At 41.6% G+C, this 24501-nt stretch overlaps 1 protein-coding gene across 1 annotated transcript in view; it reads left to right on the top strand.

Moving 5' to 3' along the window:
- Positions 1-2892: 2892 nt before the first annotated feature.
- LOC121298121 (semaphorin-3G-like) overlaps positions 2893-24501 on the top strand; it is a 41254-nt gene continuing 19645 nt past the window's right edge. Inside the window, exons 1-3 of the mRNA XM_041224950.1 lie at positions 2893-3668; positions 17318-17478; positions 23181-23243. Of these exons, the coding sequence (XP_041080884.1) occupies positions 3536-3668; positions 17318-17478; positions 23181-23243 (357 nt within the window). The 5' untranslated portion in view covers positions 2893-3535. The remainder of the gene's footprint in view (positions 3669-17317; positions 17479-23180; positions 23244-24501) is intronic.

Genomic DNA, 24501 nt, shown 5'->3' with positions numbered 1-24501 from the left:
CCAGGTAATTTTACAAACTTTCTCTCCACCTTGAACCCTGCTTGCACCCGTCTTCCCCTCCAGTCTGTTTGAATGCTGCTTGCTCCCGCCCCTCCAGTCTGTTTGAATGCTGTTTGCTCCCATCCCTCCAGTCTGTTTGAATGCTGTTTCCTCCAATCCCTCCAGTCTGTTTGAATGCTGCTTGCTCCCGCCCCTCCAGTCTGTTTGAATGCTGCTTGCTCCCGCCCCTCCAGTCTGTTTGAATGCTGCTTGCTCCCGCCCCTCTAGTCTGTTTGAATGCTGCTTGCTCCCGCCCCTCCAGTCTGTTTGAATGCTGTTTGCTCCCGCCCCTCCAGTCTGTTTGAATGCTGCTTGCTCCCGCCCCTCCAGTCTGTTTGAATGCTGCTTGCTCCCGCCCCTCCAGTCTGTTTGAATGCTGCTTGCTCCCGCCCCTCCAGTCTGTTTGAATGCTGCTTGCTCCCGCCCCTCCAGTCTGTTTGAATGCTGCTTGCTCCCGCCCCTCCAGTCTGTTTGAATGCTGCTTGCTCCCGCCCCTCCAGTCTGTTTGAATGCTGCTTGCTCCCGCCCCTCCAGTCTGTTTGAATGCTGCTTGCTCCCGCCCCTCTAGTCTATTTGAATGCTGTTTGCTCCCATCCCTCCAGTCTGTTTGAATGCTGCTTGCTCCCGCCCCTCCAGTCTGTTTGAATGCTGCTTGCTCCCGCCCCTCCAGTCTGTTTGAATGCTGCTTGCTCCCGCCCCTCCAGTCTGTTTGAATGCTGCTTGCTCCCGCCCCTCCAGTCTGTTTGAATGCTGTTTGCTCCCGCCCCTCCAGTCTGTTTGAATGCTGCTTGCTCCCGCCCCTCCAGTCTGTTTGAATGCTGTTTGCTCCCGCCCCTCCCTGTTTGAATGCTGCTTGCTCCCGCCCCTCCAGTCTGTTTGAATGCTGCTTGCTCCCGCCCCTCCAGTCTGTTTGAATGCTGCTTGCTCCCGCCCCTCCAGTCTGTTTGAATGCTGCTTGCTCCCGCCCCTCCAGTCTGTTTGAATGCTGCTTGCTCCCGCCCCTCCAGTCTGTTTGAATGCTGCTTGCTCCCGCCCCTCCAGTCTGTTTGAATGCTGCTTGCTCCCGCCCCTCCAGTCTGTTTGAATGCTGCTTGCCCCTCCAGTCTGTTTGAATGCTGTTTCCTCCCATCCCTCCAGTCTGTTTGAATGCTGCTTGCTCCCGCCCCTCCAGTCTGTTTGAATGCTGCTTGCTCCCGCCCCTCCAGTCTGTTTGAATGCTGCTTGCTCCCGCCCCTCCAGTCTGTTTGAATGCTGCTTGCTCCCGCCCCTCCAGTCTGTTTGAATGCTGCTTGCTCCCGCCCCTCCAGTCTGTTTGAATGCTGCTTGCTCCCGCCCCTCCAGTCTGTTTGAATGCTGCTTGCTCCCGCCCCTCCAGTCTGTTTGAATGCTGCTTGCTCCCGCCCCTCCAGTCTGTTTGAATGCTGCTTGCTCCCGCCCCTCCAGTCTGTTTGAATGCTGCTTGCTCCCGCCCCTCCAGTCTGTTTGAATGCTGCTTGCTCCCATCCCTCCAGTCTGTTTGAATGCTGTTTCCTCCCATCCCTCCAGTCTGTTTGAATGCTGCTTGCTCCCGCCCCTCCAGTCTGTTTGAATGCTGCTTCCTCCCGCCCCTCCAGTCTGTTTGAATGCTGCTTCCTCCCGCCCCTCCAGTCTGTTTGAATGCTGCTTGCTCCCGCCCCTCCAGTCTGTTTGAATGCTGCTTGCTCCCGCCCCTCCAGTCTGTTTGAATGCTGCTTGCTCCCGCCCCTCCAGTCTGTTTGAATGCTGCTTGCTCCCGCCCCTCCAGTCTGTTTGAATGCTGTTTGCTCCCGCCCCTCCAGTCTGTTTGAATGCTGCTTGCTCCCACCCCTCTAGTCTGTTTGAATGCTGTTTGCTCCCATCCCTCCAGTCTGTTTGAATGCTGCTTGCTCCCGCCCCTCCAGTCTGTTTGAATGCTGTTTGCTCCCATCCCTCCAGTCTGTTTGAATGCTGCTTGCTCCCGCCCCTCCAGTCTATTTGAATGCTGCTTGCTCCCGCCCCTCCAGTCTGTTTGCTCCACTGCAACGTGCAGTTTGTTTTTTATATGGATACTATTTGATGATATGTATAGCACCAGAGCTGAGGTTTTATAGTAATAAATTGTGTTGCAGATGGTTGATGCTATTTTATTATTATTTTTATTTTAAAATGGTAAGCTAAGCGATGACAGGTAAGAGGAGGGGAGCGCTGTCAAGAACAGGCAGTGTTGTAATCTTTATGACTGTGTGCCTCCCTCTTGTCATGCACTCACTGTCTGTGTGTGGGTGTCCAAGCAAAAAAGCCTATGAACCTCAAAGAAATTTCTAACTTTGTCTATAAACTTTTCACTCGGCTGCTTTAAGAGACATTTTCTGGAGACAGCAATAATGGATACAATAATGCACTTGTACATTAAACTTTTCCTGGACGTTTATCACACCCTGTGGTGCAGGGTAGTCTTGCTGTGATAGGTAAGCTGTAATTAGACCATCTAATATGGCACAATGTAACAGTAGGCTAAATTACATAGGAAACCTGCACATGTTTCTGGTGTAAAATCTTAGCATGATTATAATAACAATTTACATCAGAAGTTCATAGTTTTAAGATTCATAGTTTTACTAAAATACACCAAAAAGCCTACTCCATATTATACAAGAAAATCAAATAAATAAGCAGGCAGCATTATGAAAGAAGGAATGTGCCCATAGTAGCTGAAACAATCTCTGGGAGCTGCAGATACAATGTTATACAAGACATTGCGTCCTTTGCCGTGACTGATCCAGCTGTGGAATGCATTGTCGTAGGTATCCTATACCGCTCCAGTTTCAATGCTCGGATTCTAACAGTGCTGTTGTGATGGTCTGTTATCATGCAAATCCGTTTAGCATTCATTTGACTATGTCGCTGTTTTAATTGAATATCAAAATGCAACTAAGATGATCGGCAGTTAAGATAAGTAATTAAAAAACATCTTTCAGAATTCTGTTCCACAGTGCGCATTGTGCGCGTTCTCCTTACCTCTACTCTAATCGAGACACTTGCCTGGAACTGAACTCTGGAAATGCACTCGAGGGGGTCAGCAGTCAGTTTAAATTGAAGATAAGTGCAAGGAGTCGGTTTTCTCGAGGGAGGAATACGATTCAAAGAAAGCTTCGCAGCATCCCTTTTGTAAGTACACAAGAAAGTATTTCTGGCTTCGAAGCTTGGTTGGAGGCGTGCCCGTCAGCTTCCTCGGTCCAAGCGAGAGGAAAGCGGGGTGTGTCAGTCACTCACTCTAGCTAAAACTAAGAAGCCACGCAGACCTCGCCGCAGACTGCCTCACGAGTGTCGGTTTTTGGGACACCCGGTCAGTCAATGCGCTCTGTCACCGGAGCGCCTGAGAAAAACGCACGTTCACTGTATGTGTATCCTGGGAACTCCGTGAATTAAAATATCACTATTTTGTCACAGAAGCATACACTGACTGAGAAGTGCAAAGATTTTTTTTTTTTTAAATAGCATGTACTTTGGAAGAAATATGAAGGACTTACCTGTCTCCCGAGCTCTTGTGGTGGCTGTTTTGGTGATGCTTCACGTTTTAAAGACAGACTCATCCAAAGTAAACGTGCCACGGCTACGTCTCTCCTATAAAGGTACATTATTTATTATTATTATTATTATTCTATTTTATTATTATATTCTAATTATTATTATAATATTATTATTAACACAAACGTGTTTTGTTTTGATATACTCGCACTTCTCCATAGCTATATGAGCTGTTGGATTTGTTTTGTACAACGTTATGAAAAATAGCTTGTATACAAGACAAAGAGTGTTTAAACAATATATCTATACGAAATATGCTTTAAAATATATATATACGTAGTATGCATCATACTTTTCGAAAACCGATCAATGAACTTTTATATTTTCAAAAGTATTATGCAATATACAATATGTGTATATTTCTCAACACGTCCTTTTACTGTTGCATTTTGTGTTAATTTTAGAGTCTTATCAATAAACTTACTGTAGCCTATTCATGACCAGAACCTGATGCTATAGCAATGTGGGCTAATTCAGCATAGTGAAAATAATGTGCCTATCAAAAGTAAACGAAGCAATTAAAACCAATCAATATTCTATATCGATACAAAGTAAAAACAGATGAAAATAAACACACACACACACACACACACACACACACACACATATATATATATATATATATATATATAGATATATATATATATATTATATATATATATAATATTATATTATATATATATATAATATAATTAACTACTAGATCATCATATTACAAACAACACAGGCAGCGAGTACATCTTGGATACAGAATATAAATAAGATTAATAAAACAAAATGATTGCCTTATTTAAAAAAAAAAAAAAAAAAAAAAATGCAATCGTACCGGTTAAAAGTGCCTGGCTTGCCCATACAATGCCTATTGCTTCCGTCGCATTAGGAAATAAAATACATTCTTGCTGCAGAAAATACCAATTAAACAAACCAGCACCGCAGGACAACCGGAACGCTTCTGTCTATCATCCACTTCCAGCTGTTCACTCTTGTTCAAGCTTTAAAGCAGGAGCTGTTTTAGGCTACTAAATTATCCATTGCGTCTGTTGCTCGTCTAGCACGCTATTATATTTACAAATAAGTTACAGCAGGGTTATAGGGAAAAAAATACTGTTGTGAACTGGTAGTTGAAATACATTATTATTATTATTATTATTATTATTATTATTATTATTATTATTAACAAAGTTGGACTGTAAAATGCAACTATTTCTATTGTTTGTACAGCACTCTGAATATTATTATTATTCTAATATTATAATAAATAAGGGTGTCTTAATGTGGCAAACCATGCCAATTATGAGTATCATAAATCTCTTTAGTGTTTGTCTTTGTTCTGGGGGCTGTTTGTTTAAAAACACTGGAGCTGTGTCTGATCTGTTCCATCCATTATGCATCCCTTTGCACATGTCATATCAATACAACAAGGCCTTCAGAAGTTACACACCTCACAAGCTTCCATAGAAATCTAAGCACCCACACATCGCTAGACGAAGAGTCATTAAAATGGTGCTATGGCAGTAAGTTATCAATAGCACAGGTGTGACGGAGCCACAGGGTTCTGTTGTATATGTAGACGGAAAGGGAACCGTGATAGAAGCTGTGGAAAGGTCAGGCAGTGGTGCTTTGGCAATTCTAACCGATTACAGTAACCTTGGCCTACACGTGTAACTGTACCATGTTAGGGTTCATTCGAAGCTGTACTTTATAATGCTTAACTTGTTTTATGTATTATTTTTTCAAAGCCTTGGCAGGGAAAAATTCTCGAATGCCATAGAGTTCACATAAAAGTTTTACAAATATCAAAAAATGTCATCATAAAAAAAAGTGATTGTACGGGACAAAGGCACTGTTACCATGTCGGTAACGCATCACTGGATACTGAGGTCAAGTGTGGATACTGAGGTCAAGTGTGGATACTGAGGTCAAGGGGTTTAGTTCGAAATGTCCTGATTATTTAATGTTTTTTTTTCTGTGTTTATCTGTTGGATTTTCCCTTCTGCCTCGATGGGCATGCACAGTGCAGTCCTATACAGGGGAATATCATTTTATCAGGTTTACTGTAACAATTTTCATTTGGAGGCTTGTTTTCTAATTCCCTGTCCAGTGATGTGGGCAGTGTTGTGCAGTGGGTGTTTTTAACTACATTATTCAATCGCTTGCACACTACTGCACTTTCTGCCTTACTAATGTATGGTGCTCCGGCCTGTTGTCAGCACCTAGAAGACACCTAGTGGCTGCATTATTATGTAACCTAATGACCAACTCGACAGCAATTACACATATATCCACCAACGCCACCTGCTGGATATTTCACACATTGCACTCCACTTTGAAATGAACTGCTGCAAGGCCAATATCTCAAAGAGGGAACATTTCTGCAGGTAAAAATTATCCACACTGTTTAAAATAAATAAGGTTAGTTACGTATTTTTTGTATCCCTTCCAAGTATGTTCTGCTATAGAAATACTGCTGTAATTGTGCAATACCTTTAGTGTGGAGCTGAATTATACCTTTGACACTTTACACAGATAGTCCTCCTGCATTGTACTGCATAGAAAAGTCACTCTGTTGCACAAATGAAATCGTATAGCTACTGCAATTTATTTAAAGTGTACTGCACTACTTTTTCTTGCACACCTTCGTCACAACTAGTCACATCGCAGGATATAGTTAAAAATATCCCTTACTATTTCCTTCGAAAAACATCTTCAATACATCGAGAGTTTAAATCAGATTCTGATCTAATTTGGCCTTTTTAAAGAAAACAACACCTTGTCATTCTTCCTTTTTATTTATTTTTCACAAAGTGTCAAATTGAAATGGATGGTGCATCTGGGAGATCCCCTTGTTTTTCACTGGAAGTGGAAAATGGCTCCTGAAGACATTATGGGCATTTAAAAAAGCATGCAGTAAAAAGTTTGAGGCCGCATTGGTGCAGCAGACAATCCAGTCCTGTTAGTCCCTTCACTGGCTTTGGAGCGTTTCCTGAACCCCCTCACCTCCTGCTGATTACCGCACGCTCCAAATTCCACTGTGTAAATCAGGGAGGGGCGTTTGCTAGTCCCACTTGAGGAGTGAGTGGTTTTACAGGTAGAGGTTTCTGAGGGATGTTTGCTGGTCCCACTTGAGGAGTGAGTGGTTTTACAGGTAAAGGTTTCTGAGGGATGTTTGCTGGTCCCACTTGAGGAGTGAGTGGTTTTACAGGTAGAGGTTTCTGAGGGATGTTTGCTGGTCCCACTTGAGGAGTGAGTGGTTTTACAGGTAGAGGTTTCTGAGGGATGTTTGCTGGTCCCACTTGAGGAGTGAGTGGTTTTACAGGTAGAGGTTTCTGAGGGATGTTTGCTGGTCCCACTTGAGGAGTGAGTGGTTTTACAGGTAGAGGTTTCTGAGGGATGTTTGCTGGTCCCACTTGAGGAGTGAGTGGTTTTACAGGTAGAGGTTTCTGAGGGATGTTTGCTAGTCCCACTTGAGAAGTGAGTGGTTTTACAGGTAGAGGTTTCTGAGGGATGTTTGCTGGTCCCACTTGAGGAGTGAGTGGTTTTACAGGTAAAGGTTTCTGAGGGATGTTTGCTAGTCCCACTTGAGGAGTGAGTGGTTTTACAGGTAAAGGTTTCTGAGGGATGTTTGCTGGTCCCACTTGAGGAGTGAGTGGTTTTACAGGTAGAGGTTTCTGAGGGATGTTTGCTAGTCCCACTTGAGGAGTGAGTGGTTTTACAGGTAGCAGTTTGTCAGTTGGTTTTTATACCTAGGGTCTGAGTGACTTGCACTGAATTTAATTTAAAAATAGATCAATGAATTTAACCAGAAGCACTGGTAACAATTAAATTAAACTTATTTATATTTCTCAGCTTCTAAATTATAAACATCATATTTCTCTCTCTCTCGCTCGTTCTCTCTCTCTCTCTTTGCTCCAGGCTGAGTCTTTCCTTATGGATTTCAGTGCCATCCCTGCTGGGGATTCAGTGCCCTAACAGATTCATTTAGATTACATGCATTAAACTGAAACTTTTTGGAGGTCCCATCACCATACTCTACTTCCTAAACACCTGGCGATACTGCCCTTCAAGTAGAGGAGGTTTAGAATCAGGACATCTGCCGTTTTACATTAAATGCAGCGACTATTGCAGTTCCTCCGGTTTCCAGCAGGGGTGCTGCAACTTGTTCTGTGTAAATTTCATTAAAAGAGATGCATAGCAAGTAATCCAATGAGGTTTAAAGCCTGGCCCCAAATCACGCTAACACAAAGCTTCTAATCTTCCAGACCTGCAGAAGGATTTACAGATGGGGCTGGATGAGTCTCAGGATAGTTTGTTCAGTTACCCGATATAGTCACCTGTTTCTTCGAGAAGACATGCCTTGTTCAGGATGCTTGTACTGGTTTAAATCTACAGCTGTGGCCAAAAGGGTAATGCACATCACAAACACAGTCACAACAAGCACTGAAGCACATGGCTTACAAAATTGTCTTCCAGTCTGCTTTTAAACCATACCTGTGTTCATGACAAATAAAGCAATACTACAAGAAACTAAACACCTTTTTAAAGTTCATACTCTATTCACATTTCCTTGTAAATGCCTTCACTGCATTCAGTGCTGTGTAAACAGTTTGCTGCCGTTATGTATCTTTTACATCACAGTTTGTCTTTCATGCTGTCATGCTGTGTCAGAAAGGTCAGTCATTCAAGGACAACATGTTCATTTTACAGCGCAAAAGTAAAGCTGAAACAAGCTGCAGACAGTGCATGGGATACAAGCTGTTACAGAGTTTATCCTGGAAAGCTTTAGATCTTAAATAAATAGGGAAAAAAATAATCAAATCTGCAGGATATACACCATACATGGTCCCTTTGCCATCCAGTTTATTTAAAGTGAGTTTATGTAGAGTAATTGCAATTAAACTTAAAATCATACTGTGTCCCCCTGCCCTCATGTCCATCGTCTGGGCCACGCTGCCTGAGAGTCACTTATCTCAAACCACTAGGCCACACTGCCTTCCAGTCCACCAGCTCTAAGCCCGCCAGTACCTGAGGGTTAGTGACCAGGCCACGTTGCTAATGAGTGTCTAGTGTTCAGAACTCTGAGACTGGTACAGCCCCTCATTGCTCAGTGTGTTTTTCAGATGAGAAACGGACAGCTTCCCAGGCTGCCAGCTAATGCAGGTCTGCCTACCGCTGACGGGACTTGTTAGCTCAGAAAACAGCTTTGTCCCTGTTCAAATACAAAGGAGACAGGATGCAGTGGCAGATGCTTGAGACTCGAGTGGGGTTACTGGTTACACACTCTGTTGTAATGGAGTCAGTTCATAGTGTAGGTGTTCCAGACTGTCTATATTTACAAGTGAGTAATAACATTTTGCATTCTTGAAACATACCATTTTTGTAGACTGGTAGCACCCATTTTTTCATGCAGAACATTTATGAGATGGAATATCTAGAGCAACTATCTCGTTTGTTTTTTTTTTAAATTGAGGCAATAGATCTCTGTCTGCCTGTCGGTCTTTCTGTGCACAGGGAAGAGGGTAAATGTACAGTAGTGCTTGTAAATGATACAGTAAGAAGCCCTCTGTCTGTCTGTCTTGATGCCTCTGTCCATTATTCTATTATTTGATGAAACCCTCAGTCTGTCTGTCTGTCTGTCAGGATAGATTTAGTACCTATGTGAGGGGAGGGTTAGACAGGGCTGAAGACTAGAGCTCACCATGTATTCATTGCTAAAATTTACGACCATCCTTAAGATGCGAAGCAATGTGGAACTCATTATGTGTAATCCTTTCAATGAGGTTACAGCAGAAGAATTGATTTGTCACAGTTCTGAGTTGATGACAAGGCACAGCACGGGAGACAGGGCTGGGAGGAGGACCTGATCTATTCATTAAAGTAAGAGCTGCCTTCTTAGAGCCGTGGGTTACCGTTAGCCCAAATTGCCTTCCTGTCACAGTGTTTTAGTTATGGCCCCGGTGTTCACCAAGGTTAATTTAGACAACAACCGATGCTCTGGAGAGCAATTAAAAATCTGTGACGACGAGGAGGGTCATAAAAGATGAGAAAACCAGCTGTTACAGGGGCAGAGGATATTTACTTGACCACTACAAGGTTTTTTTTTAATTAAGGAAGGGTGTGTTAGAGCCAGGAGGCAGCGTGTTTCATTGCTTAGAGCTGAGGGTCTTCTATTGGTTACAGCTGAACTCTGAGAGGCAGAGCGGTCCAGTCGTGATATCCCAGGCCTGAAACAGTGCTTTCAGTATTGCATGTTTTATAAATTGCTTCTTTGAATGTGGAATTGCACTTCTTCTCTGGTTCGGGAGTATTATCAACAAGCAAAGCAAAAAAAAAAAGCAAAAGGAAAATAAACAAGCTTTATAAAATGTGTCAAGGTGGCTCCCACGTCCGTGTTATTAAATTCCACATTAGTGCAATACAAAACTCCAACAAACCTGGAGTAAAAGAAGAGCGGTGTGTGTGAAAAGAGGAGACCTGGAGTTGTATTTCTCACATCTGTGGTTTTAGTTCTGTAAAATGAACAGGCGTTTGTCTGCTTTCAACATCTCACATAAGAGGGCTTAATAAAATAAACGCTTTGGAATCGCTTCTGACTGTGTTCAGCGGCCTGGGAATCTGACTGTAATGTTTTACTGAAATGATTGGTCTGGATTGGACTTAAGCTATTTTGGTAGCGTTTTCCATTACGTATGCATACTTAATAATGCTAATAACGGGGCTCGCTGCTCTTACATACTAACCATGGGTGGAATAAGTGTGTCGTTAAGGGCTGTGAAATGGAAGAGATACAGTGATAGGCAGCATCTAATCATCTGGCAGACCTGCAGCAGTATAACAGACTGGGTTACTAATATAGTACCATGTAACTACATCAGGAAACAAGATGCATTTCACAAGGCTATTTCCATGTAATTAAACATTCGTTACATGTAATTACCAAGTTACTACAGTGCTATACATGTAATCCACAGCGCTACCAATATATATTGTTTGCTTTAATGCGTTAAAAAACAGAAAAAAAACGGGCCTGTGTGCTTTTGCATATCTTGGCTGGGAAAATTGGAACTGGAATCTTGCACTGCGATTGCATGCTGTAATTTCTTGTGCACAATTCCTCCCTTTGAAAATGAGATCATGAAGAAGAAGGGGAGTTATTTTCAGAGGAAAAAAAACAAAACAAATAAGGCTAGAGAAACAATGAGTGTGCCTCCTGTTTACTGTTAGACTGCTGCCTCCTGTAGTTGCAGAAATCTCCTGGTAAGAGCGCTGGCCTGCAGCCTTCAGAGCTCATTCCTGAAGACCGTTGACAGCGGCTTCTATTCCCAAAGCTTCAAAACTCAGGATTTATTTCTGCTTTCATGAATGAAATACAGCTTGATATTCGTCAAAGTGCTTCAAACTGTCGTTGACCTCTTTACTGAACACTGATAAAAGACTTCTCGTCAAAATGCTTTTTTTTCTTCCTAGTTTCTTTTTTTTAACTTCAGTGTGTTTTTTTTAACTTTGTGTTTCATGAAATAAGCCACAGTAAAAAGAACAGCCTGACACACACTGGGGCGGATTTTTAAACGGTAAACTACACCCAGTTGTATCAAATTCACAAACATATTTAAATGTAGTTTCACAATTACATTTAAGAAACTTCTTTGTTCAGAGTCAAACATTTTGACAGCTATTTCATTTTCATTCAAAAAGAGACATGTGGAAACATTTGTCGAGTATTCCAAGGTGTCCCTTTTTTTTTAACTCAGTTTGAATTGTTTTAACTTACAGATGAAATGATCAATAATAACATGTCAAGCCAAACCTTTTCACTTTTTTTCCCCCCATAGAGTTGTGCACTTGCTCCAGAATTCAGCTCTTCTATCAATAAGCTCCTGGCCTGCTCTGTTTAACTGACCTATACAAGTTTGTGAGTGGCAGGTCCTTTGAACTCTGACTGGCCTTCGAGGGTGTGTAAACAAGGCCCTGACCTCGTGCCACGGGAAGGGAAGTAGTCGGGCACAGTAGAGCTGAAGGGGCTAATTGGCATCATTAGTCAGCCTGGCTTTCCACACTTAGTGAGACTGGCCACCGCGGGGTGGGCAGTGAAACTAGCTGAGCGATGGGATGCGATTCCGGAGGCCGAGCACGGCAGGAGACACGCAAACAACGCCAACAGCATTCCCTTCAGCTCCCACGAACCCCTCGTTAACTAGCTTCGCTCTGAAGGAGAACCGGGATAGCCCAAGTTTCTTAATAATTCATTCATAGTGCTTTGTAGTATATGTAAATGGAAGAGGTTGTGCCATTATAGTTTTCTGCAGTATAGCATAGAATACACATATTAAAAGTGTAGTTAAGTATAGTAGAAGGTGGCAGGAACAGTGCGTGTACAGTATTCGATTTATAAAGCATCACATACTTGGATACGTAGAATCTAGCAAACCCAGCAGATCCCAACAGTTACCATTGCTTTGAGTACCCAAGGAAATGTGAGACTTTTGTTTGACTTACAGTAGTTACAGATGGTGGACAGGATCCTGGACTTGGAAGAAGAAAGCAAGAGAGAGACACAATTTAGCAGAACTAGGAGGTAAAACTGAGGGAGCACAAAGCCACTTTGTGGCTTGGAACTTAGTTTCAGGAGACTAGGTTTCAGGCCACTGCAGGGGGGACTTGGAGTTTAATACAGGAATGTCTCCCGGTCTCCTGGAACCAAGTTTCAAGCCTCAGTTCCTGAAAAAGTGGCTTTGCGTTCCCCCAGCTAAAAAGCTTGAACCTCAGTCTGAGTGCTCTCCTCAGTGTGAAAATGATGCGCAGAACCCCTGAATCTCTCTGTCACACGGGTCTCCAGTGGTGTGGGGAGCCAGTAGTTCACCCTGTCGCCTGCCCTAATACCTCTTTATTTCCCCAGGCGTGAGTACCAGGCAGCTCTCACTGCCTCTGCAGTGGCCGCCAGTGTCAGAGTCTCGCTGAAACAATATTATCACAGGGCTCGGATTTCAGGGCATGAGGCGAGTGGGAGACAGAACCACACAAATTACTGGCTTACAGTGAATTAGAGAAGCAAAGGAGGAAGTCAATTACAGCAGCCAGGGATCAGACTGAAGGGGAACTGCACTGTTGTACATGTAATCAGCTAGACAAATATACTGAGCAGGGTGACTTAGAACTGAGGACTGGAAGACAGAAAGCTTCAGACTGAGTCTAGCTAGTCTAGTGGCTAGAGGTAAAGGGGCTGTGAGTCAGTGTGGGTGAGCAGTTAAGAGACTTGGAGACAGTGTGATCTAGTGGTTCGAGCTGATGGACTGGGAGGTAAGTGGCATAGTGGTATAGCTGAGGGACTGGAAGCAGTTAGTTGAGTGACTGGTAAGCAGTGCAGTAGATAGACTGTGAATTATACTGGTCAATTGCTTCAAACTGAGGTATTTGTGAAGAATTGTGCCTTTGAGTCAAATTTCAGGAAGCAGGGCTTGGCTTGGTGGTTAGAGATGAGGAACTGAGAAATCTGTCAGGACTCATAGTTATGTCTGAGGGACTGGGAAGTAGTTTATCCAAGTTCAAGAACCAGATAAGGAAATAGACTTCGGAGGCACAGTGATAATTATAAAAATAGACTAGTGGAAAAAGTTTCCAGTGATCCACTCCCTTTCTGCTTTAACAGTTCCACACCCTTGCGTCGTGCTAACCAGCGAGAATCCAGGCAATAAAAGGGCCATCTGCTATGTTTCTACCTCTGACACAGAGATATAGAGATATAATTCAACCCTGACAAGCATGTAGAGGGCACACTCAAACAGCCTCATGCTTCACAGGCCTGAGTGTAGCTGACATTGGGAAAGAATGCAAACTTATAATGGGAACAGACTTTTTCCATACTTAAATAAAATCTATATCTTCAATTATTTCTGTATAATTGTTTAAATCTGTAAAAAGGCGAGACAGATTTTGAGTCTATCTGCATACCTCAGTGATTTGGTCTCCAGTTATGTACAGTACCTAGACACCCCCTGTCCTCACGCATCCCAATTGTGGAATTCCTTGCCCAATGAGGTCCATCAGGATTGCTTTTCCATGTTTCTGCACTCAGTGGTCATTCAAAGGAAATGATGAGGACATACTGTACAGTGCAATACAGATAAACCTTTTGACTGCCAGGCAAATAAATCATGCTGCTGTATAAATGACACTTATAAATCTGTTAAGATTCTCGTGCACGAATAACACAATAACATTCTTAACATGCAAACAGCAAGCACACATTACCAGAATGGTAGCATAAACATCAGCAGGGTGCCTATGGTGTTGCAAACCTTCCACAAAAAGAACGCAGCATGAGGCAGCACTTGAATCTATAAGAGGTAGCCTTGTGACACGTATAGAGAAGCATTACATTGGTCGATCTCTAGATCTGGTGTGGCATCAGCAATCTACACATCAATATTCAAATTCAGTTCCCGAGAAACAAAAGCGAAGGGATGGGTGGAACATGACACCGCTCTGCCTCCCCCACAGACACAGTTTCTGGGTGGTTATTAACCCTCCTGGAGCAAAGCTCTGTAAGGTAACAAGAGAATACAAGTTATTTGTAATACCCTGTTAGCCACGGTAGCTCTGGCTGTCAGAGTGAAACATGCAGAGCTCGTGACAGGTGTGGAGAGACAGGAAGGGGGCCTGCCTGGGTGATGCGGGCAGGAGACATTGAGGGGTACTGCCTCCTTGAAAACGTTTCTCTGTGTCTGTCAGCACTGCCTAACAGCTGAGCATGGTAGCCCTCTATAAATCAAAGGCTGAGTCTTTATTGACAGCATGTCACTGTGTCTGTCAGCGCTGCACTGGAGAGCCAGAGCCAGTAGCCCCTCTGTAGGTTTGAGTGAATTTCCGGATTGGGTTCTACTGACATATAAATGTCAGACTAGTCTCAATCTCTAACACTAGCTGCCTCTGTGAATGTTCTGGCACATATTTATATAGCAGAGTAGAAATGTAATATATTCATTAGTGCCTGGCCAGTAATCTGTCTGTCTGTTTTTCTGAATCTTTCTGCTTTATTAAATTAAGTGATGTCCATCTATTTCATTTTATCTCACGGTTTTGAGCAGCAGCGTATCCCTTTTAGCGAGTTTTGGCAATTTTAAAATAACCTCGGTCCAAGAACTAAACAAGAATTCCTAACGACACTTGAGAAATGTTCCTTTTTTAAAACAAATTTCCCTATTCCTGGCACGGTTTGTCAGTTCCACCTTATATCCTTGGTTTCCCTGAACGAACTTTCCTAAGCAGACGTTTGGCTGCTCGACAATTCCTGTCTGCGGGCAGCCCCTGGCAATCTGTCCTGACCACACTTCAAACAACATCAAGACCACACCATAATCGCAACATCCACGAAACAAACCCACACAAGGAGAGCTTCCAGAGCACTGAGTACTCATATAGGGGACTGAGCCTACCCTGAGAGGAGCCAGATTCACTACAGCCCAGTGCTCAGGGCCATCACACTGCACACAGCCAGTGCATCTGGGCTCTACCCTGATCCACTATTTCCAGAAAAACTATAGTCAATAAACAGAACTAAATGCCTCCGAGTATTTTTACTCAGTGTCAGCCATGTCCTTGGTCTTGTAAGCAATATTGACCCCTTTAAAAAAGACCTCACGAGATCATATCCGGAATTCTTTTTTTATAATTGGAAATTCAGTCATTCTGGAACAGATTGTGAAAAAAGGGGTTGAGGGGGCTGGGTGGGGGAGAGGTGTGATTTCAAATGGAGTTAGGGCCAAGTTCAATTTCACTTTCTAACTGGAGGGAGTAATGCTGATTAATGGAAATCATGCAATTGACTGAGCTAATGTTTTTATTTATTTATTTAAATTTGCTGGGGTTTGGTGATGGCAGATTAGGATGGAGTGCACGGACAGGCTGTATTCACATGCATTGTATCCATAATGCTGCAGTAAGCACTTTGTGAACAAAAGGGTTGTAATAGCCTGGGGTGACTCGCAATTGAACTGGAATGTGTACACTGTACACACGTTTTGCAGTGTGCTCTTCAGCAATACACATTCTCCACTTAAGCACATGAAATATATTATGCATTAATACATTCAAAGTTACCACCTTCCATGCTACAGACCAGCCCTTTCTCCAAGCTCTGAGCTGCTCAACCCCACTACCTTCCGCACTGCAAACTTACAATGTGCAGCTGTGGCCAAACATTTTGCATCACCTAGAAATTTATGATCAAGACATAATTAAAAAAAGATATATACTATGTGAACATAATTTATTTACTGTATTTCATGTTAGATTTCAAAATGTTACATATTTAAACATTTTTCAAGTGCTATGTTATTTAATATGTTAACATTATTCATCAAATTTCATTCGACTTTATGAAGGAAAATTAGTTCATTCTATATGGTGATGGAAAACTTGTGTCTACAGCTGTACAGCAGAATGGAATGACACTGCTCTGGGATTTATCTATCGGAGCTAGGTAGCAGCACTGGGTTCTGTTAGAATACAGAGTGCTATTGTTCTTGACATATTAATGAACAGGAGGGGAAGATTCAGCGCAGATGGGCTAGAGATTAAGTAGGGTGCATTTGACAGGCTTCCAATCAGTGTTTGTGTGAAAAGAAAAGACATTTCTGACTTTCACTCTCTCTGGCGTCCTTGCATTAAAAGTAAAGACACAGGACAGGTACTGTCTCAGGTTATGAAACTGTAAGTCAAAGAACATTCTGATGGTGATAACTGAACACCCAAAACACCCACTCAAATATTTCATGAATAAAAAAAAAAAAAACAACAACAGCAACTCTGAGGTTGTTTTTCAGAATTCAGAATCTTAAGTTTTCTTAGGGACCAATAAAGGGTGTTCCTCTCCTTCCAGAGAAAAATTAAACAAAATTATATTTTCGAGGAAAGACTAGATATAAAATATACACATTTTTTAAACAGTTACTTTTGGCAAACCTTTTTTTGGATCACTAATGTATGTAAACAATTTGCAATATTTTTTGCAATATAATTACAATCTTTTATATATTTTTCAGGAAAAAGGACAACTTGTTCTTTTTTGAATAACATAACCATTTTAAAAAACATTAACTTTTGGCCAAGCCCTATTTTTAGGAGGATCATGACAAAAAACAATAAACAGCTCAAGGTCCTCTCAAGGTTTTTCTGGACTCTATTCCCTCGAGAACCCTCGCAAAGAAAAAAGCTTTGCTTTTTCCTTTTCACTCAACCATCTTGCACCCAGTAGCTTTCCAACCACAAACCTCACAGCTATAGAGGATCATTGTACAACTTCAATCTCTTTAAGATGGCCACTGCATGAAAACAAGATATAGTTTAAAGATGACATCACACTTCAATCAAATCAAACAGATACTATCCAGCCACGCATATTGCTAAGGCGTTTTTGTTATTTCTCTGCACTGTAGTACAGTATGATACATGCAGTAGAACAATGCACTTATTCTCCAGTACCAATTTATTAAAATAACACGTCGCTAATAGAGAGGGGTTTGGAGAGTCCAAAGACCTCATAAACCCACAGAAAAATTCACAGTGACATCACAATGCATATTACAGAATGCTCTTTGTGGGTGGAATGTATTTAGTATGGAACTATAGAACATCTGAGAGCTCTTAGCATGCACTGCCAAGATACCGTAGCTGAAACACTTTCTTTTTGTTCTTTCAGATCTCCTGGCCACAAACAGGTCGTCCATATTCATTGGACACAGAGGCTTTCTCAATTTAAGCTCCATGTTTCTGGATGAATATCACGACCGGCTGTTTATCGGAGGGAAGGATGTTCTGTACTCTCTACGCCTGGACCCCAACAACATTGACTCGAAAGAGGTACTGGCCTTCCTTTGTTCTAGGCTGTAGCTAACCAGAAGGAAAACAATTACGTCATGTACGCTACATGACCAACTGGATCTGTGTCAACCATGAAAGAAACACAGCATGTTTCAATCATTTGGAACATCTTTTCACTTTCCCATTTCGAGTGCAGTGAGCTTGCCACGGAGGCATGATATCTGTGGTTACACAGTTTAGTTCAGGGGCCATGTTCCACATACAGGACATAAAGTGGCTTAGAGTCCAAAACAAGTAGGTCAGACTTGTAAGTGTAAGCGCACTCTTACTTGCGAGAGCGTAGAGTAGTAAATCAGAGCAAGGGACTCAAAGCCACCACACAATTCATCTCAGCTTGAGAGGGACCCAGGACTCAATGGCATAGGACTGAGCTGAGCTTGCAGAGCTGGGAGGGGAAGTTCTCATAGCACCTGGTGACAACATGCCTGACTGTATTTCTGAGTGTCTTTGAGCCACGTGATCCATGAGCAGTACTTTTACAGATGTCGATGAGATGCTCTTTTGCACAGTGGATTAGACACTTGATTTTAGTGCTCTGGGTCATTGGTTCGCACCCAGCCTGCCCCTGTTACATAAACAAATGAAAAAAAAACACAGAACAGTATTTGAAGCTATACCCTACAAAGGTCCTATCCTTTCATGCTTCGAGTTTAATCCTAAGCTTCTGTGTCAGCAAAAAAGAAAAAGAAAACGTTGAAAAGTTTGAGGGAGAAACAACCAGAGCCCAGACCTCGGTGTACAGGCACTCCAGGAGAAAAAACTAAACAAAAAAAATGAAGAAGTCAGAGACAAATGTATTATTGTGTTTGCTATTGTATTTGCTTTGAGAAATAGCCAAATCTTTGAGACATGCTTACTGTATTTCTCAAACAAAATATCCCTCCATCCTTACTCACTCCCTGAAAAAACTCCCCAGACTCAGGCTGGGTAATGATGTCATCATCTCTCTATGGGTTTAGACATTCCCAGTTGTGAGCCCGTGCTGTCCTTCCAAACGGTCTGAAATTTGGAAGTAAAAACAAACAAAAAAAACTAATTAAAAAATGGTTTAACCCTGTGGCGGAGTGTCCCACCCCTATATACACGTGTGTGCTGTTTTATTATTATTATTATTATTATTATTATTATTATGATGGTTAGTATTTGTAATGTATGTCTTTGTTTACTATTTGAGACCGGCGAAAATCCCCATCCCTGTAAAGCTTGTGGGAATTTGGCTGGAGTCTTAATAAGGTCACTGTTTAATAGGTAATTAAGGCTCCAGCCACATATATAAAAGCCCCACTCCTAGCTCATTTCAGGTTGAGGAGTGTTAGAGGAGAGGCGTAGTCTGTAAAAAGAGTAAACGATGGCTAAGCATGCTGGCTAAAAACCAGCACAAAACTTGTGTTGTTTCTGTTCATTGTTTGTTTGGCCAGCAAGCCTTTTGTTTTGTGTGTAGTTTTGTTTCAATTGTCTATTTTGTTTAATAAAACACTGAGTGCTGTTGCGTTAGTTTTGACAAGCCCTTCACTTGTTTTGAGTCCATTTCCGGTCTGACGCCATCCTGTTCACAAAGCTGTTTACCTTTTTGGAATTGTCTTGAGCCTGAAACCCTCCATGCGTCTGCCTGCATCGTGTGCTGGACTCGTTTATAATCACATGCAATACATTTCAATCATCTGTGCAATACACGCATCTGTGACTGTGCAGATGCACTGTTGTTTCTTTGGCTCTGGAAAGACAGCCATGTAAACAAAATCATTGCAGGTTAAGGGTTTAAAACCCTGACGTAATTCTAGTTCTTTCCTCCTAGGCTGTGCGCTGGCCACATAGCTTTCCATCCAACGCCGCTCTCTGACTTGATGCTAATTGCCGTACGTCAAGCCTCAGTTTGACTTGTTTAAACACCTTCTTGGGTGGCAGGATGGAATAAGCAGCTGCTTCGGTTCAAGGTTTCGAGAAGCAGGTCTTAGAACTCTTAAGGGACCATGAGGCAGATTTACTTTAAAGCATCAGGGGTTTTCTAAACTAGCTGCTGTCACAATACCCTCAAACCGTCACGCCAGTACCCCTTACCCGCTGTGCTCTTACACTGAGACCATGCGCATCCATTAATCATCCACTTATTTGCACCTGAAGTGTCATCGCTGACCTGCATGAGGTATTTCTGAGACCACAATGCCTCCTTGTTAAATCTCGTGATCATACTTAAACTCAGGGATCCGATTATAAAACATCTAGAAATGTGTTTCAACCATCATTATTATTAACACGAAATAGCAGTTTATCACAATATTGCTTTAATGACACATTGCTAGTATAAATCTTAAGCCACTTTCACACTGGCATGCTCTATCCGGGTCGGACCTGGTGCGATGTGGGTCGGCTGCACGATTACACACTGCTTTTGATATAGCAAGGTTGACCTCACCAATATAATTCTCGATTGAACCCTCAGCCCAAATTTTTATTAGAGCAAATGTTTCTTCATCCCTGCTTCTAAAAGTTTATGACAATATATTTGCATAGCAATTGTGCAGTTTAGCCATGTTTGTCCCATGGTTACACACACACACACACATATATATATATATATATATATATATATATATATATATATATATATATATATATATATATATATATATATATATATATTATATATATATATAGCATATACCAATGTTCGCCATGGTTTGCCTTGTTTTGTTATACACTTTACCACACCTTTTACTATGCAAAACTGTTTTAAGGATCTGCGTGAATGCAAAGGCCAGTGTGGGCCCCAAGCCAATATCGGATATTGCAACCAGGCTTGCATGACTCACTCTCCACTTTTATTAGGTGATCCACTGGAGACGCCAGAACATGCATTGTTGATCATTCTATTTTGTGAGGTGAGAAGTGCAGTCTGTCTATAGCAGGAAGCCCAGTAAGGAAGGAAGAAGGCTCTTAATAGTAACACTGGAGAACAGTGTAGGCCCTGGTACTTCCATTAACAATGTAGGGAAAAGAGGAACGCACAAACAGGGTGATTCACACTTGGACACACTACCCTGACAGCGGCATGCCATGGCAAAAGCATGTCAATGTGTAGTAAAGCATTAAAAATGCACAGTGAAAGTGTGGTGAAGTACAATCACAGTGCAAATACAAATACAATAAGTGGTAGAGACCATGGCTAAGCATGGTAAAAGCATGGGCAAAATTACCGTGCAAACATACCATCTGGAATTTCTATATGTGCAGAGTTTTGGTTAAATTGAGCTGATGAGCATCAGTGGCTGCATTTTTCAAGATAATTATCTGTTAAAAAATATTATTCTTTTTTAAATGACGGGACTGCATCACTGAATAAAAGCCTTCCTTCCATTCACTTCATACAAAATCAAAAGATTAACTAATTCCTGTGAAAACCCTTTTAGACTTTTAAGCTTATGAGTTAATATAATAAATGTAGTGAATTTGGAATCATGTTTATATTGATTTCCAGCTCCATTAACGTGTCCCTGATAAGGTGTGAATTCACTCTGTGTTAAAAACAGGTCCACATCTGCTCCATTGCTGTTTCTGGTTAATCTTAACAAGCTTGAGCTTGTGAAAGAAATATATGGATAAGGTTGGGAGCCCCCTTGGTGGTGCAAATGATACAATTATTAATAGACACATTGTGTCAGTGCATTGTTTGCAGCACACGCACGCACCTGCGAATGCGTTACAGCTACTGAGATAACCGGGGCGGAGCTGCGGCTTGGGAACATGAAACAGGATCGCTCAGAATGAATCCTAATTAAACAGGAAATAGCAATGCAAGAGACACAAATGGAAAGCAGACAGATGGGACAAGGAGAACAGGAGACCTGCTACTTAAGAGACTGAAACAAAATCCAACACACACAAATACACACACACACACACAGGGCTGTTATTACAGTCAATTACTGTAATTAGAACACTGTTCCTATTTGCGTGGTATGTTCATTCTCTTGTGATTTCCTGCTGAGGGAAACAGGTTGGCATGCACTGTAGATTACAGCAGTGCAGACCATTGACTTATTTCACAGACACCCCCAACCAGACAGGGACAGGATAGGGGCTCTGTTCCTATAGTCGTATCCCTATTGACAAAACATAGAGACAACTAACAAGTTACACTCAGACAGAGATTGGTGAGGGTATGGAATGGGCTGCCTAACTTGACAAAGTTTTGAGCTCAATCAGCCACTAGGATCCGGGCAAGCTTAAATTATTCTTATGTTCTAAGGAGAGTTCGTGGATGGCCAACACATTGTCCACCAATCGCCAGTGTCTATATAATACCTTATCCACACTACTCGTGCATTATATAGGTAATCTGCATAGGTTATAAAGGCCATGGAACACCACACAACTTTTTAAGGCAACTCGTTGAAGGACAAGCATTTTCAAGCATCTTCCCCAACGAGTTGCAGAAACCCAGAATGTTTAGATTGTGTTGCTTGAGCTTTGCATATGGTGAAAATTGCTTGAGAAAAATGTCACTTGAATTATGTTTCCAGAAAGAGTTGCCTGAAAGTTGTATGATGTTCTGTAGCTTTAAGGTACTTAAGCTTTAATAATACTAAATAAATACAACACGTGGAAATAGATAGGGTATCTAGCAGGTAATGTTGTTTACAAGCCATTCTATTCCTCTCTATCTTTAAACATGTACAGCAAATATGTATCTTTAAAAGCAGAACATCTTAAACAAACTGTCCAGTTGAAAGGATTCAGTCTTCAGTGTGCCTCAAGCATGGGAAATGTATCCGAAATATTCCTTTGCATCTTGAAGAGAGTGGATCATTTAACGTGGTTGGTATTAATTCATCCATAACCACGACCACCCAATTTTGCAATGTGTTTTATTTTTCACATGGGTGGTTGAGTGGAAGCCAGCATTTTTCTATCAGTCACCAGTTTTATTCACACAGAGGTTTCTATTAAGAATTTGAATTCTGATCTGTGCCTGGCGTTCTACAGTAAAAACAGCTGTTGCAAAGAAACCTCAAAAACTGGAGCAGACATTTGTCATTAAATCAGTTTACTATTAAACATCGCTGCTGTCAGAACTGGAGTCAAAGGGACATTAATTTCATGTTAAATGATTCGGGATAAAAGGGAGCATTAACTAACAATAAAAAAGACCCTCTGTCTTATTACCCTCATTTTAGATGTAAGGTATGATTACTCTGCTGCAAAACTCTTACAGTCCATCGCCAGCGCATTTGACAGATAAGTTGGTCATTATTCTCTCACTGATACAGTAATGGTTTCTGTATTCACATTTCAGGATGCATCCTATTAAATCATTACAGTATGAAGTATATCAAGTTTCATGAGAACTTTAGACAAAGCATTCTGTCAGTAAAGCCAACAAGGGACAGCTGTTAAAAGCTTTCAGATAACTCAAAATGCTGTTACTGTTTAAATTTAAAAATATTTTCACTTTGGATGAAAAAAAGCTTTGAAAAGCATCCCCTCTCATTCCCATCACTCTCATTCCCAAGCCCAGTTAAAACATGGTTAACTAGGTTTGTGCATTGTCAATGCTTGATATCAAATGGGAACGTGCTGAATGACCCAGTATATTAACTTTGACAGATGCATAGAGGTGGCTGGATGTGTGTGTGTGTGTGTGTCTGGCACTAACTCTGTCTTTCTCTCTCATTGTCTCGCAGATTTACTGGCCCCCACTGCCAGGTGACAAGGAGGACTGTGTTCTCAAGGGCAAAGACCCTCTGGTGAGTGAAGGGTGGGCTTAGTCAATTATTTTTGTAAGAGGAACATATTTGACAAAACAATTAGATATCATGGGGAAAACTCTGGTGAGTTTCAATACAGTACTGTACAGTACTTCACCAAACAAGACTTTGAATAATACCTTAAGCTAGATACCATTTTTAATCCAAGCAGAACCTCAGAAGACCACGGCATTATTGCAACATAATGGAATTTTGCAACACAATGGAATACATTTGGAACCACTAGTACATAGTGGTCCAGAGACAATTAACTGAGGTGTATTGTTATATTACAATGGAATACCAGTGTGTTTTGGTCCATACTATTAAGATATCATTTGTACTATTTAAAAAATATGATAGTATCACCATTCTGCATTAAACTGTTGTAGTGTCAATGCATTCTTTAAAGATCCTATGAGAAGTATTTTTTTTAGTTAGAACCCACCCTAGGAGACTTCAATAACAGCATTACAGATTCAAACCTATACATTACAGTGCATTCCTAGGTACTGTACAACCATCAATTAACAATGGTACTGAAGTTTCAGGAGCACAGTCGACAAAAAGATCCGAGGGCCTTGGAGTTCATTTAGCAAAAGCAGGCTTGTTAGCTAGATTTAGCAAGTCAAAGGGAGGAGGCTTTTCAGCTGAAACATTTCGGAATCTAGGTTAATAATTGGGAAGATATCAAATTAACCTAACCGCTGAGATTAGAAAATACAGGAAGGAGAATAACATGAAGAAAAGAGATGGCTCGGAGTTCGTCTTTGAAATAGAAAACTCAACAGTCACATGAAGCCCTGTGATTGTTTTTTACACGTTTCTAGTAATGGACAAAAGAAGCCATCTGTTATCATTTACAATACATACTGTTTTATAAATGAGAAATGTGAAACGGTTGTTCTGCCGTGTTCAATATCTGACAGCCTACTTGTGGAGATTTTAAAGTCCCAGCGCTGAGTTCACATGACGGGAGGGAGGCAACGGAGGTATTGAGTTCTTTAGATGTGGCAGGTGAGGGAGAAACGTAACAAAGACAAACTTGAATGGGATATATCTTCCATTTTAACATTATAGAGGAATTCTGCTGGATAGTTAAAACAGCACTGAAATTCATAACTAGGAGCCCATGCAATAATAAATTCTGTCAAGCTGTCAGGTCCTAAACTGTTGGTTCCCTTTTTCTTTTTTTTGTTCTGAATCATAAAAATACATTCCAGACTGAAATATTAATATTTTAGAAATTTAATCTGAA

This window comes from Polyodon spathula, chromosome 23, assembly GCF_017654505.1.
Source record: "Polyodon spathula isolate WHYD16114869_AA chromosome 23, ASM1765450v1, whole genome shotgun sequence".
In the NCBI taxonomy this organism is placed as follows: domain Eukaryota; kingdom Metazoa; phylum Chordata; class Actinopteri; order Acipenseriformes; family Polyodontidae; genus Polyodon; species Polyodon spathula.
This window is presented reverse-complemented; position numbering and strand designations above follow the sequence as displayed.